At 43.0% G+C, this 16,406-nt stretch overlaps 1 protein-coding gene across 1 annotated transcript in view; it reads left to right on the plus strand.

Moving 5' to 3' along the window:
- GPR158 (G protein-coupled receptor 158) overlaps positions 1-16,406 on the plus strand; it is a 461,568-nt gene that overhangs the window by 414,936 nt on the left and 30,226 nt on the right. Inside the window, 1 exon segment of the mRNA XM_033932889.1 lies at positions 9,037-9,175. Coding sequence (XP_033788780.1) covers positions 9,037-9,175 — 139 coding nt within the window.

Consider the following 16,406-nt stretch of genomic DNA (forward strand, 5'->3'; position numbering starts at 1 on the left):
ACTTATTGCCATAGCAACACAGTTTAAATTAGGTCAGTAAAAGGGCTGCTCTAAGTTAAACAACATAACTGTACAGACAGAGCCTGAATATTACTGCAGTGCTGCTCAGTGGTCTCTACTTATATTCAGTGCTGCTGACTATACAAAGAGCTATACTGAATATACAAATACAGTGGTACCTTGGTTTACGAGCATAATCCGTTCCAGGAGCATGCTCGTAATCCAAAATGCTCGTTTATCAGAGCAAAGTTCCCCAGAGGATATAATGGAGACTCAGACGATTCGTTGTTACGGCTGCCAGCGACCGACATAAACATGACAGAATTGGGGCACTGGGGCTCTTTCCACAGCCGAACCAACCAACCTTCTTTTTCGTTCGTTTTGTGCATTGGGTGCCTACCTTCGTGCCGTCTTTCTCCTCCTTCTTGCCACAGTGCTCGTTTAAAGCCGCGGGTAGCGGTTCCCACGTGCCCCCCGCGGCCAACCCGGAAGCCCTCCTTCTGCCGCCCCTAGATGATTGCCTTCTTGCCGGCTCCCTCCTCCTTGCTGTAGTGTTCGCTCGGGGCCGCGGGCAGCTCCTGCATGCCCCCCGCGGCCGACCCAGAAGCCCTCCCTCTAACATCGCAACGTCAGAGGGAACATCTCTGGGCCAGCCACAGGAGGCATGCAGGAGCTGCCGCCCGCTGCCCCGAGTGAACACCACAGCAAGGAGGAGGGAAGAAGGCAAGAAGGCAATCATCCAGGGGCAGCAGAGGGAACAAACGCATTGCCCTTGAGCGGGCCGCACGGGACAGCAGGTTGGACACCCTTACTTTGGGACACGCTCGTATAGCGAATCAAGCTCAGTTTACGAGTTGCAGATTTTACAAAATGTTTTGCTCGTCTTGCAAAACACTCGTAAACCGCGGTACTCGTAAACCGAGGTTTGACTGTATATTTAACTGCTGTGGCCATCAGTTTAAAAAACACTGAATGTGTCATTGGAATATTGACTCAAAAGATACTATTGTAAAACAATTTCATTTACTTATTTATTTTTGGGAACAAAATTCAAGAGAACAGAATAAGTACAAAAACATCAATGCCACATAGTGCAAAATTGAAAAAAAAAAAAAAAAAAAAATTCATACATTTTGCGCAATAATATGCACAAAACATTGAACGAGTCCTAACTAGCAAAGCCAAACGCTACAAGGCAGCAGTTTCTAACTTCTGTACCAAAATTTCTTTGAAACAAACAACAATGTAAAAAAAAAAATCCTTATTCTTAGAGCCCAATTCAATAAACAGCCTGCACTCAGACATTCACTTATGTAATCATACACTCTGCCTGCTCTGTCCCTCCCCTCTGCACCCCCCACCCCCCACCCTTGTGTCTGACTTTGATTCAGACTAAGTCAAAAATAATAGGAAGTGAGGAAAATGCTCTTAAAAATATACAGAGGTGAGAGGTCAAAATCAATGACGAAAATATAACTGGGAACAACACTTCTCAATATATAAATCAAATAGTAAGGCTTAAATATAGATGTTGAGAATATAAAGTAATACAATTTTTTCACATACACTCAAATTTGTGTAATCCGACCAAGAGCCGTAGCTCCAATAGTCGAACCCACCGTCCCATCACTGTGTATGACTTTGATGTGAGAGATAGTAAGTGAGGCTACGTGCTCTAATGATTAATAACTTTGTTCTCAATGGCAATGAGAGGAAAAATCACTCCACTTAGCTTTAAGATGTGTTAGCAGGTCCCGACATGGACCATGTTTCGAGGGTCTGTTCAATTAGAAGAGAACGTTTCAACTTATGAACACAAGTTGTTGTCCAATTCACATAGCAACTATTTCTCTGGCATTTGAAGTTTTGTATTTCTCCTATGGGTTCCTTGAAACAGACCCTCGAAACATGGTCCATGTCGGGACTGAAGGATCCCTAGCTAGCTGACATGGCTGGGTCACGGTGTAGATGAAGAAACTATCAGTGGGTCATAATTAGTACAAAGAACAACTTGTGACTCCATTTTATTGCTCTGAGAAATCACGTATGCATGCAGGCCTGTTCTATGTATCTGTCTTAGTGCCTGGCACAGCCAGGAGGCATCAGGATGTAGATGCTAGTTAGCCTTGATGTATAGATTATAGGATGGATTTATGGTTTTGTTTTTCTCTCTGCTGTTACCTTTTGGTCAGAGCTGGTCAGACTGGTTTGAACTGGTTAGGATCCTATATAACTTTTGTGTCCGAGATCCTCAGGGTCTTCTGTTTATGCAGCCAGTTCTGCCCAGAAGTCCAGCATATATGCTTGTTTAATAAAAGCCTTTTTAAATCTCTTCAGTCTCTGGCTCAAGTCTCTGCACTACTAACGGAGGGCCTTATCCTAAAAGGTACCTTCAGGGACCTGCTAACACATCTTAAAGCTAAGTGGAATGATTTTTCCTCTCATTGCCATTGAGAACAAAGTTATTAATCATTAGAGCACGTAGCCTCACTTACTATCTCTCACATCAAAGTCATACACAGTGATGGGACGGTGGGTTCGACTATTGGAGCTACGGCTCTTGGTCGGATTACACAAATCTGAGTATATGTGAAAAAATTGTATTACTTTATATTCTCAACATCTATATTTAAGCCTTACTATTTGATTTATATATTGAGAAGTCTTGTTCCCAGTTATATTTTTGACTTTGATTCAGACCATGTCAGTAGTATATGTAAGGTCAATATGTGACTGAATATTTTGAAATCTCTTCCAGAAACAAATGGTAGTGGTGCTTCTTTGAGTTGTTTTTTGTTTTGTTTTTTGCATGTATGTACAAAGCAATTTCATGATTAGCCATCTTCTGGACCCTAAGCCCCCATCTCTTCACTGGGGGAGCTTAATCCTAAGACTTACCAATATTTTTTAAAAAGCTTTATCTAATACCGGGGTCCTTTTAGTAAGCTGCAGTAAGAGCTAGCGCGTGCTAACCTCAGGTTAAAAAGGCTTACTATGGGAAGTGAGCACAACCCACAGTAAATGTACGCGTTGCATACGCACATCACATACCCAACAAATTAATTTTTTATTTTTCTTAAAGGGGGCGTGAAAGCATGAATCAGTTAGCATGTGGGGGTATTGCCATGTGCTAATTGATTAGAAAGGGGTTAGTATAGTCTCCTTACCACCTACAAAGTAAGAGTCTAATGCATGAATATTTGTAATGGCTGCACACTAGTGCTGAAGTTAGTGCAAGACCATTTATTCTGAAAATGGTAAAATCGGCTATTTTCCAGCCATAAAAAAAAGTGGCCTTAGCGTGCGGGAAAGACCCACGTAGGGGGCACATTAAGGCCACTTTTGCCGCAGTTTAATAAAAGGACCTCACTGAAAACATTTTTAAACTAGGTCCTCTTCATCATTGCTGAATCAGTCAGACAGTTAAAAGAGAAGGATGTATATCCCCATGTCACCATGGGGCCATGTCACGCCTACAGAACACCCACTTTGTAGACATCTTGATTTCAGCAACTGGTGTTGTGCAATGCTTTGTTTATTTTGTTTTGATTATATGCCTTGGACAGGGCAGGATTAATTTGTCGAGGGCCCCTAGGCACACAAGTACACTGCCCCGCCCCACCCCACCATGGAAACAGGAAGCTACGTCAGAGGGAAGCTTTGGGCAAGCAGCACCGCTTGCACAATTACAGTTCCCGTTGTCTTTCTTACCCACGCTGCTTGCTTGTCTTACTTTCCATCTATGGGGGGGGCCGCATTGCCGATCGGGGTGTGGCCCGCTTTGCCGATCAGGGTGGCTCGCGTTGCCGATCGATTCTGGAGGGGTCCATCGCCGTTTGGAAAAACAATGTTGATGCCTTCCTTCGATGGGCTCCCCTGACCATTTCGGGCCCTAGGCACGTGCCTACTTGGCCTATTGGTTAATCCTACCCTGGCTTTGGACATATTTGCCAGCATATGTCTGTCCATCTTCCCATTATGCCATATTTTGGATGTCTTTCTTTTTTAAAAATGAGCCCCATATTCTATTATGGAATGTGAATGAGGAAGGAAACAATATTGACATGATTATAATTAAAAGAACATACAAATTGCCATATTGGTCAGACTACAGATCCATCTAGCTCAGTATCCTGCTTCTAAAAATGGACAATCCAAGTTACAAAGCACCTGGTAGAATTCCAAGAAGTAGCAAAATTCCATGTTACCGAACCCCAGAGATAAGCAGTGACTGAGCTCCACGTGTTCAACTTCTATGCTCGACTGAGGTTCTACTCAGACTTCTCTTATAGCACTGGACTAAAATTGTTTTTCTACTAGAATTTCCTGATGTTGCCCTCCCTTCTTGTTTTCGATATAGCTGTGCCTACCAATTACCACTGGGTACACCTACTCTCCACCCCCAAACATGTCCCCAGTTCAAAAAACATAAAACACAGCATGTACGAAGCACATACAGTTCCAAAAAATACCGCGGGATATCTGAGCATTCTCTAAGGTATGTGGTACTCTATAGCCTTTTGGATTGCTGACTGCTGGTGGGTAAATGCCCTCCCCCCTCCCCTTAACCCTACCACGTCATCTCATTGTACTGGGTTCTGGGGGGTGTTGGCACACTTTAAGGAGAGTCACTGTGCACAGCTGACCTGATGGGAGACAAAAAAGGTTGCAGGGGTGATATGGAGGAGTACTTACGTCCAGCCTTGAGACACAGTCTCATGTGCCAGATGAGGTTGGGGTCCCCCTAGCACAGGGGTAGGGAATTCCAGTCCTCGAGAGCCATATTCCAGTCGGGTTTTCAGGATTTCCCCTATGAATATGCATGCACTGCTTTCAATGCATATTCATTGGGGAAATCCTGAAAACCTGACTGGAATACATCTCTTGAGGACCGGAGTTCTCTACCCCTGCCCTAGCACAAGCACCTGTAGTGGCACTGCAGTGACTCACAGTGCACCCCAAAGTGTCTGCAAGACACAAATTATAGGACCAGGTGATGGTCTTCTTGGCTTCACATACATGATTGTTTGGAGATGCTAGACAATGTTCCTCACATGGCCTGGGGCAGATGTTAATGGACTTCTTGCAGGAATGGCTGCTAACATGAACCAGATGGGTTATGAACAGGGGTGGGCCTGGGGCCTGAGGGTGGCATGTTGGCCTTTTTGTGGAGCATTTGCACTGTTGGTGCCTTGAACTTGTCTTCTCCATCTTTTCCATCACTGACTTCTCTATCACAGTTCTTCCCCTCCTCTCAACCACTATGCTACACAAGTCTGTAAATGAGGCTGTCTCCTCCTATAATGCCATCTCTCCTCTGCTTTAGATACCCTTGCTCCTCCTTCCCCATGTTCTGTAAGGCGTGCCAAACCCCAACCCTGACTAATCTCTGTGCCAGGTCCACTGACATCTTTGGTACTAATCCTGCATTCATACTGACTTCATACAGTTCAAATCCCTCCTGACATCCTTCCAATCTGCTCTTTAACTTGCCAAGCAGTACTATTACACATATTTCACTAACTCTCTCGGTTCCAATCCTTGCTGTCTCTTTGCCATTCTGAACTCTCTTCTCAAAGTGCTCTCACCTCCAAACCCCCCCCCCCCACACACACACACACCCCAGACTTCTATGACAAGGTTCACAAGATTAACCTTGAGTCATGAGATAGGATGCAATGATCAATTGTGGATTAAGAATTTGTTATCGGACAGAAAACAGAGGGTGGGGTTAAATGACCATTTTCTCCTTGGAGGAGGGTAAATAGTGGTGTGCCACAAGGATCTGAACTTGGACTAGTGCTATTTTAATTTATTTATAAATGATCTGTAAGGTGGAACTACGAGTGAGGTGATTAAATTTGCAGTTGACACTAAACTGTGTAAAGTTGTTAAAACACATGTAGACTGTGAAAAACTGCAGGAAGATCTTAGGAAATTGGCAGACTGGGTGTTCAAATGGCAAATGCAAAGTGATGCACACTGGGAAGAATAATCCAAATCATAATTACCAGATGCTAGGGTCCACCTTGGGGGTCAGAGCCCAAGAAAATAATCTGGGTGTCATCGTAGACAATACGCGGAAACCTTCTGCCCAATGTGCAGCGGCGGCCAAAAAAACAGGATGCTAGGAATTATTTAAAAAGGGATGGTAGATAAGACTAGGAATGTAATAATGTCTCTGTATCTCTCAATGGTGCGACCTCACCGTGAGTATTGTGTTCAGTTTTGGTCTCTTTATTTCAAAAAAAAATATAGCGGCACTAGAAAAGGTTCAAAGAAGAGTGACCAAGATGATAAAGGGGATGAAACTCTTCTCATATGCAGAAAGACTGAACATAAGAACATAAGCAATGCCTCTGCTGGTCTCTGAGGTCCATCGTGCCCAGCAGTCCGTTCATGCGGCGGCCCAACAGGTCCAGGACCTGTGCAGAAATCCTCTATCTATATCCCTCTATCCCCTTTTCCAGAAGGAAATTGTCCAATCCTTTCTTGAACCCCCAGTACTGTACTCTGCCCTATTACGCCCTCTGGAAGCACATTCCAGATGTCCACCACACATTGGGTAAAGAAGAACTTCCTAGCATTCATTTTGAATCTGTCCCCTTTCAACTTTTCCGAATTCCCTCTTGTTCCTTTATTTTTCAAAAGTTTTACTCTCTATGCCCTTCATGATCTTGTAAGTCTCTATCATATCCCCTCTAAGTCTCCTCTTCTCCGGGGAAAAGAGACCCAGTTTTCCCAATCTCTCAGCGTATGAAAGGTTTTCCAAACCTTTATCAGACGTGTCGCTCTCCTCTGAACCCTCTCAAGTATCGCCATATCCTTCTTAAGGTACGACGACCAATATTGGATGCAGTACTCCAGATGCGGACGCACCATCGCCCGATACAACGGCAGGATAACTTCTTAAGGTTAAGGATTTTCAGCTTGGAAAAAAAGATGACTGAGGGGAGATATGATTGAAGTCTACAAAATCCTGAGTAGTGTAGAATGGGTACAAGTGAATCGATTTTTTACTGCATCAAGATTCACAAAGACCAGGGGTTACTCGATGAAATTAAAGAGTAATATTTTTGAAACCAATAGGAGGAAATATTTTTTCACTCAAAGAATAGTTAAGCTCTAGAATGCGGTTAATGTAGCTGCTTTTAAAAAAGGTTTGGACAAGTTCCTGGAGGAAAGTCCATAGTCTGCAGTTGAGACAGACATGGGCGAAGCCACTTCTTGCCCTAGATTGGTGGCATGGAATGCTGCTACTATTTGTTTTTTTTGCTAGGTACTTGTGACTCAGATTGGCTTCTGTGAAGACACCGAAACATAAAAACATGACAGCAGATAAAGTCCAAATGGCCCATCTAGTCTGCCCATCCACAGTAACCATTATATCTTTCTCTCTCTGAGAGATCCCAAGCCCTCTTGAATTCAGATAGTCTCTGTTTCCACCACCTCTTCTGGGAGACTGTTCCACACGGAACTGGGCTACTGAGCTAGATGGACCATTGGTCTGACCCAGTAAGGCCATTCTTATGTTCTTAACCAAGCCACCTCCACCTCCCCGAGTCCACTTTGTCAACCCTTCTTTGGCAACTGGAGGGGGGGGGCAGTTCATGGTGATAGTTAAATATGTACCTCCTAGAGTAAAGGCACAGGAGTAACAGGGCCTCAGTCTCCCAGGGGGCATAATTGGGCTCACTCCAGATGGACATGCTTCTATATCTTGTCCTATTCTCTCCTGCCTCTATCTCTACATCTCTCACTCTACTCTCTGTAGCTCTTTCCCTCCTCCTCTTTTTATCTCTATCTCTCGATCTCCTCTTACTGTCTCATATACTCTCTCTTCTCTCTGTCCTCGCTATCTTTATCTCTCCTCTATCTCTACTACCTCTCCTCTGTTCTGTAACTCCTAATTCCCACAAATAAATATTTCTCCACATTTAGCGCTATATATGCATACACGTTCAGCACATCATGGGAATGTCATCTCACCTCCATGGTACCATATTGACATCATCGCTGACATTCTGCATACCCAGTAATACAGCAGACATTTTTCTTGTAGTATTTTCGACACATGGTGAAGTTTATCAGTAAACACTGATATCAGCTGTAGATGCTGATTTCCCAGCTGTTTATCTTTGTGATTTTCAAAACATATCACACGTTTTAGGTTAGATTTTGCACATCTTTCAGGTGATGCCTAACTTCAGATTTAGACATCATATTAGAAATGCCCCTCTACACCTTTATTTTACAATAAAACAGGATCTGCAATTTCAAGGACAAAGATCTGTGTTCAAAAGATTGTACTTACAGCAACAGAATGTATTAAAGAGAACCCTATGAATAAAGCCAGAATGTTCTGTCAAGTCTGTTCCTCCCTTGGCTTCTCCCATTAAAGACTGTTAAAATCCATGATTAAAGAGCCTTTTTAGCACCTCTAAAATACCGCTTCCGGAATTTTTCTTCCTCATTTTGTTTTATTTAACCAAGCTTACTAAGCTAAGTAGCTGAAATCTACTTCCTAATGAGCTGTAAGTAGATATATTTGTAAGGGAGAGAATAGAAGTGCATCCTGGGGAATGAATGCATAATTTATGTAGATATTAATCACATGTATAGACATTTTGTTTCTGAATTATTCATTGTTCGGTAATTACATACTTTGCAAATGAAATACCGTGAAAGAGAGCATCTCTGGACACTGCCCATGAAATGGGTCAGACTGTCTGTGGTTACAGGAATGGCCCTTATAAAATTGTGCATTTCTATACTTTACACTGGGGTTTGGCTTTATAAAATCAAAATAAGACAAACTGCTGTGCTCATTATGATAGTAATCAAATTCTGGTGTAAACAATCCAAAATACTGTGTTTCAACCAGGCTTTCCTGTTATTAGTAGTAAATGCTGATGTCGGTATATTAATTTATATTAACGGTATATATGTAAATTTCACTTCTAATATAACTGTATTCACCTCCCCCCTTATCTGAAAAACCTAATGGCAACATTTTCTCTTCTGTTCTTCTCACAGCTGAATTTTTATTCCTCCTGTGGGGTGTTTATCTGTGCTATGCAGTACGGACAGTTCCATCAGCATTTCATGAGCCGCGTTATATGGCTGTCGCAGTACACAATGAGCTCATTATTTCTGCAGTATTCCACACAATTAGGCAAGTGGGTTTGTTCAAGGTATTTGTGAGATTGAGGATTCCACTTATATGAGCTTCTGCTAATGGAATATGGTACAGTTTGTGTGTGTGTAATGGCACTGGTTTACCATGTAATTTTTGTTATCCAAAATGTACAGCTTAATATTCAAAGTGATTTGATTTAACAGAAACAGCCATTCACTAGTTAAATCACCCGATGAAGGATATATGCTAATTCTCAATCTCACTTAATCGATTATCGCCACTGAAAATTAGTAGTTAGCACCTAAGTGAAAGCCAGCTATATGGGGAATATCCTGGTGGGGGGCAACATCAGCACTTAGCTGGCCAGATTAACCACATATATAGGATCATAAAAAGTCAGTCCTATCTTTAGCCTCCTTTTACAAAGCCATGGTATAGATTCTCCCACGACCAGTAGTGTAGTAAGGGGGGGGGCTGTCCACCCCAGGTGCCGTCTTAGTGAGGGTGTAGGCACCTGACCTCCTCTCTGCCCCCCGCCCCTCCCCCCCGCCGCATGTGCTCTGCTTCCCTTCCACCGTATCTCTATAAAGTTTCTGGTGCAACCACCAACCCCCAACCTGTTGTTGGGCCAGCGTCGGCTCTTCCTCTGATGTCACTTCCCAGGAAGTGACATCAGGTTGGGGGTTGGTGCTCATGCCAGGAACGTTATAGAAGTATGAGGGAAGGGAAGCGGCACGTGTACGTATGCAGCTTGAGGGTGCAGGGAAGGATCGTGTGAAGGTGGGGGACGGGGAAGGGATGCCACCCCCCCCCCCCCCTTTATGCAGTACCCAAAAACTGCTTAAGTGTTAAAGGCTGACTTAATCAGCCATACATTAACCGGCTCCACAAAAACTGGATATTCAATCCTGAAGCCCAGACATCACCTGGCATTGAATATCCAGGAATAATGCTGGCATCAGTCAGCAAAACTCACCACCATCAGCTGAATATTTACCCCAGAATAACTGAATCCATATTTCATCCACGTTATGATCATATGAATGTTCTTCTCCTCTATTTAGATTGAAGGTATTTTTTTAGAAGCACTTAATATAGATATTGACGTGGCTACTTTTATTTTTGGGGCTTCCTTGGAATATGGGCTGGAGTATGTTAGAAGTTTCTCCTTTGTTTTTTCATTAATCCCAGCTGCAACAAGAACATGTCATATTACCTTGGCTAAATTAACTATATTTCTGAGATTCCAACAATAAGCTTTTAGTTACCCAAGAGAACATTTCCTCCTCCAGTTTTGGGCATTTTTAGTTTAACAGCAAGGCATGCACAACGTATGTTATGTTATGTTATGTTATATATGAACTTATATCCTACCTAACCCCTAGAAAGGTTCAACGTGGGTGACAAGGTTAAATCACATATAACTACAATAAATTATCGTAAATACATGCATCTCTCTGTCTGGGTCTTTCATGGGTAAAACAAATGACAGATGAACAAGGGTTTTCTTGTCCTCAAGAGTGAATTGCTTGCCAGAACTGAACACAATACAGTTCCACTTTGTTTGCAGGGCTGCAGAATATAGTGTAAAAACAGACTTGTAATAATAGATTGATATTAATTTAAAGATAAAAGAATAATGTCCCTTGCAAGTGCATTTTCAATGTAAGAGCAGTTTTGTTCCTGTTCTATGCACATTCCTTTAAGGGAGATCCACAGAATGATTTAAATGAATAAAAAATATGGAATGCATTATGAAAAATTTTAATGGAAAGGAGTCAGGTTATTGTGGCTTTTCTCCTGTTCGGTATCGAGATAGACACCTTCAGGAGACCACAAAATGTTGTTATCTGTATTATAAACTTGTTTGCTTAAGTTATTAAAAGATGCAGAGTTGAGATTCAAAGTGATTTAACTGGCTAACAATGGCTGCTGGCTGGTTAAATCACTGATGTAGGGCTATCCGCTAATATTTAGAGGCATTTAACTGGTTAATACTGTTGAATATCACCATGGACCACTAAACTGAGAGCTGGCTATTTTGTGGAGGGTCTAGGGGCAGAGTTGGCACTTAAGTGGTTAAGGCCCGGATTCTCTATAGGACGCCAATATCAGTGGCCACCTAAAAAGCGGCTGCCGATCACGTGTCAATCACTCGACAGCACCCTCTACAGAATTACGCCTACATGAAAGATAGGCGCCAGAAATGTAAGCCAGGGTTTTCCAGCCTATCTATGTTGTGAATCATATCTACATAGGTGCTTTACGGTGCCTAACACCAGTTCTGGAATTAGCCATGCCTATAGTGGCATTATGCTTATGTAGGCTCAATTCCAGCGTCTTTTATTTAGGCACCAGTAGACTTACAGTTTTTTGCCATTTTAAACTGCATTTCTCAATTAACCTACCAGCACCTAAGTTTTGGCACCGTTTATAGAATATCCTTCTAAGTGCTTATATTGAGCACCAAACTGGACCTCATAAAAGTCAGTCCTATCTTTATGCGGTGTCACTTAGGTGGTTAAGAGCTGAATATCTCACTTAACTACATGAGAGATAGCCAGCCACATAAAACCAGATATTCATTGTCAGTACCAGGACATAGCGTGGCATTGAATATTTGGGAATAATGCTGGTGGCAGCTAAAAAACAAAGAAACACCACCACCGGCTAAATTTCTACCCTTATATTTATTTGAAAATAGTGCAAGATACCTGGAAATACTGTAAAAGATTGAGAATTATCTGCTCAGTATTCAGCAGGAAGTATGCATTATGCACCGGATGGCCAACACCTAACTCCCCTATCTGTATATTTTTGAAAATTTAACACTGAGTCTTAAATTGCTAAATGGCCAGCTGCTCTGGGGGCCAAAATAATAATGTGAATTAGAATGGTATGCGCTGCAAAGAACTTGTACTCCTGATGCAACAAACTGATTGCATGCAAATTACCAGAGCATTAAAAATGTGTTTTTAAGAAAAATCCAGTGCACCCCACCTTGGTAACAAGCTGCAAATGACTTTTGCTTTCTCCTTTCATCTATGTGTGTGAGGCAATCCTCAGTTAGTGAACAGGAATTGGCTCACCACTGAGGAAAGCTAAAAAAAAGTTTTCCTTTTCCTCAGGGCTCTCCTGGCTCATACAGCTTTATTCAGATTACTCCTATCTTGGCATCTGGGGTCAGACAACCCAGGCATGGGAACCCAAGGTCAAAGAACCCTTGGGCTGAGCAGCCTAGCATAAGGAGAGCCTCAACTAGAGATTCTCTGATCCAGTGGCACTGCTGTAGACCAGTCATCCAGTGTTCCTGTCATACCACCATCTTATAAAATGGCAGCACCTCAAATCGGGGTGCATTGAGATGCATGGCTAGGGATCAGTCTGCCAACACACCCCTAGAGTAATGCACCACCATTTTACAAAATGATGGAGCTTAAAAAAATACAAAAATTAAAGCAGTAGTAGTCAATAGGTTATCACAGGAGGGACACTGGAACACACTAGTTTGAAAGTGACTATATAATGCAGAAAATTTAAAGTGAATATGGCGTGCCCTCATTGTGAGGAGTCAGCGATAGGGAGAAAATCACTCCAGCGCATAACAACAATAGCAAAGTGAGCAAATGTACTACACACTTTTACCTGCTCACCATCATGGAGCATGTCACGTATGCATAAATCAAAATGTGATAAATATATCATAAACTTTTAGTAATTAAAGTCTTAACAAACTTAGTGTGTTCTTATAGTAAAACAGTGAGCCTCACTGTGAGGACCCCCGCCACCCCAGCCATCCCCAGCACAATGAGCACGTAGCTTAGATCTTCATCCAAATAGCACATAGTAAAATGAGATGACATTCTTCATGAGAACCCTCGTTGAAAGGTCCAACCAAGCCCAGTTTCAGGGACTCGATGTGTCCCTTCCTCAGGGACCTGTTGCTAGCCAGATCCTTAATTCAAGAATGCTGCCAAACAGAGGAGCAGGCAGTTGGGGTGAAACAGAGGCTGGGAGGGGGCGGAGCTGCCTAAGAGATACAAGCTGGGATTTAAAGCAGAGAGGATGATTTCAGGCAACAAACTCTTAAACAATACTGAAAGAAAGGAGGGGAAGAGACTCTGAATGCCAAACCAGGGAACAAGTCTGATTCTATGCCTTCATTCAACACAAATGAGTGGACAGAGTTGTGGAATATCCAAAATTGTTCACGCAGCTGAATGCAAAATAACTTGTCTCCTATAATGAACCAAGATAGATCATAAAAATCATGTTGTTTTTTCCAAGCAATGAGACACCATTGGGGCCGTATGGTTAGCTGTGTGTATTCTACTCTTGTGTTCACCTTTATGCTTCTGGTTGTACAGTCCACATACACCAAATTACAGGGGCATACAATGACATATACCACCCACTGAGATAGACAATTGATCTGCTGTTTAAGAATGTATCTATGTTGGGTTTGAGGATGACACCAACTAGATATGTAAAGAGAATTTCTGCACATGTTACAGGATCCACATGATCTATGTCTGCCCAAGGTGATGTCCTGATTGCGGCTGTTTCTGGGGTGCACACTTGTCAAAAAATTCCCCAGATTTTTGGGTTGTGTAAAACGTCTACAAAGTGGCCTAAATGGGTATTTGGACGTTCAAAAAAGCCGGACGATCAAAAAGCCTGATCATCCAAGTACCCATAACCAAAGCTAGTTTTAGATGTATCTAAAACCAGCTTAGGCCTTTCCCCTGTCTCTAAAGGCATAGAGCGAAAAGAGGCGTTTTTAGCAGAGGGGAAAGAGCGGGAGGTGGGCCGACCTAGACATAGTCGTACAGCAGGTAAAACCAAAACATTTGACAGGTTGTCTAGTTGGCACTTATATATTTTGACTTAGACCAAGTCAAAACAGGTATAAGTGCCGAAAAAGGAGCCGCTGAGCTGATTGCATCTGCCGTGATGAGCTCAGCGGCCCCAGCAATCTGCCCACCCTCCACCGCAACCATTGCGGCAGGAGAGATGGCTCATCTCCCCTGCAGCGATAACGATCCCAAAGTGCTGCCAACCACGGCACTTGGGATTGCTATCGTGGCAGGAGGGATGGCCAATCTCTCCTGCCACGATCCCCCCCCCCCCTGATCAGATTGTGCAGGAGGGAGCCCAGGCCCTCCTAACCGGCAACTCCCTACCCCTCCCGACACGATCGGGGCAGGAGGGAGCCCAGGCCCTCCTGCCCCGGTGACACCCCCCTACCCACCACCCCCTCTAATATATAGGCAGGAGGGATCACAGGCCCTCCTGCCCTTGTCGCACCCCCACATGATCGCCCCCTAAGCCCATCTGTCCGGCACGACCGCCGTCCTCAGAATGGTGGGCCTTAGGGCCTGATTGTCCCAGGCGCCTCAAGCCGCACCTACAGGTGGGGCCTGAGGCACCTGGGCCAACCGGAATAGGCCCAGTTGCCTTAGGCCTCTCCTTTGGGCAGGGCCTTAGACACATGGGCTGGGTTGCGCACACTTGTCTATCCAAAGTGACTTTTTGTTGAGGTTTTGTAGGAGAGCTTTAGAAGGGACTTTAGTGATCTATTTTTTTTAATTAATTAGTTAGGGAATTGGGATATTGAGTGAAATATATTTTGCTTTGTTGAGTTGTTAAAGATTAAGGAGTAGGTATCAGAGATGAAAGAATACAGAAAACAACTTCTGCTCAATTGTTAAACATAGAAACATGACGGCAGATAAAAGCCAAATGGCCCGTCTAGTCTGCCCATCCACAGTAATCATTATCTCTTTCTCTCTCTGAGAGATCCCACGTGCCTATCCCAAGGCCTCTTGAATTCAGACAGTCTCTGTTTCCACCACCTCTTTCTGGACACTATTCCACGAATCTACTACCCTTTCTGTAAAAAAATATTTCCTCAGAAAGAAAACCCGAAAAATCCAAGAAAGACCAGTGAGACCAATAATTTTATACACCACAGAGAGGACTGAGAAGAGTTAGAGGAGAGAGAGAGAAAGAAAAAGTACTTCCTCAGTTTACAACTGCAATGAGAGAAGTGACCACAAAGTATCAGTCCTTTTAAAAAATTTAAGTTAAAGGATTTTTCAAAAAAATAAAATAAAGCTATAGATAGAAGAGGAGGAAATATACTAATACTTATCTGGATGTCATTCTTGACACCAGCCTACCTGTTAGCCTTAAGTTTTCCTCTGTAGTCCATTCTTATTTATTCTCTCTATGCACCGTTTGTTCTTTCCACCAATTTATTGACAATAAGATCCTTGGCACTTTTCTTTATTCTCTCGTTTCCTCAAAGATCAATTACTGTAAATTTTTTATTCTTTGCTTCTCAAGAAACTTTAATCAATTCAAAACACCTCATACATTAATGCTTTCTCATGCTGTTTCAATCATGTCACTCCTCTTTTAAAGCAACATCACTGGCTTCCAGTTTCTCACCACAATATCCTGACCCTGACCCATGGAGTCATTCAATCATTCATTGTCTCTCATATACCCGGACACACCATTACGTTCTGTTGCTGGTAATCAGTTATCTGTCCCTTCTGTTCATTGCTCCAGATCAGAATCCACAACGCATTCTGCCTTTTTCTTTATTGCTCCTATCCTCTGGAACTACCTCCCTACTGAACTTAAGTCTGAGAATTCATATCTTCATTTCAGGGCCTGCCTGAAAACCTGCCTCTTTATTATGGCATTCTTTGAGGTGCTATGATGTTGGTTGATCAGATGCCCAACGGCAAACCCATATTCTCCCACATTTGCCCTTCCTCCATCTCTTCCTGCCATATTAACTATACATTGTATTTCGTTTTCTGTTTCCATTGTTTTATTGTTTGTAGAATTAAGAAGATAAGAATTGCCATCTCTGGATCAGACCCTGGGTCCATCAATCCGGTGATCCGCACACGCAGAGGCCCCGCCAGGTGTACCCTGGCATAGTTTTAGTCCCCATATCACTGTATGCTTCTCAAGGGAGATGTGCATCTAATTTACTCTTACCCGTATCACTCTATGCCACTCTTAAGGAGATGCGCATCTAGTTTACCCTTAAATCCTAGAACGGTGGATTCTGCAATTACTTCCTCTGGGAGAGCATTCCAGGTGTCCACCACTCGCTGCGTGAAATAGAACTTCCTGATATTCATCCTGGACCTGTCCCCCCTCAGCTTCAGTCTATGTCCTCTTGTCCGTGTCACACTGGACATTGTAAATAACTGCTTTCCCTGCTCCATTTTGTCGAATCCTTTCA

This window comes from Geotrypetes seraphini, chromosome 2 (genome assembly GCF_902459505.1).
Source record: "Geotrypetes seraphini chromosome 2, aGeoSer1.1, whole genome shotgun sequence".
In the NCBI taxonomy this organism is placed as follows: Eukaryota; Metazoa; Chordata; class Amphibia; order Gymnophiona; family Dermophiidae; genus Geotrypetes; species Geotrypetes seraphini.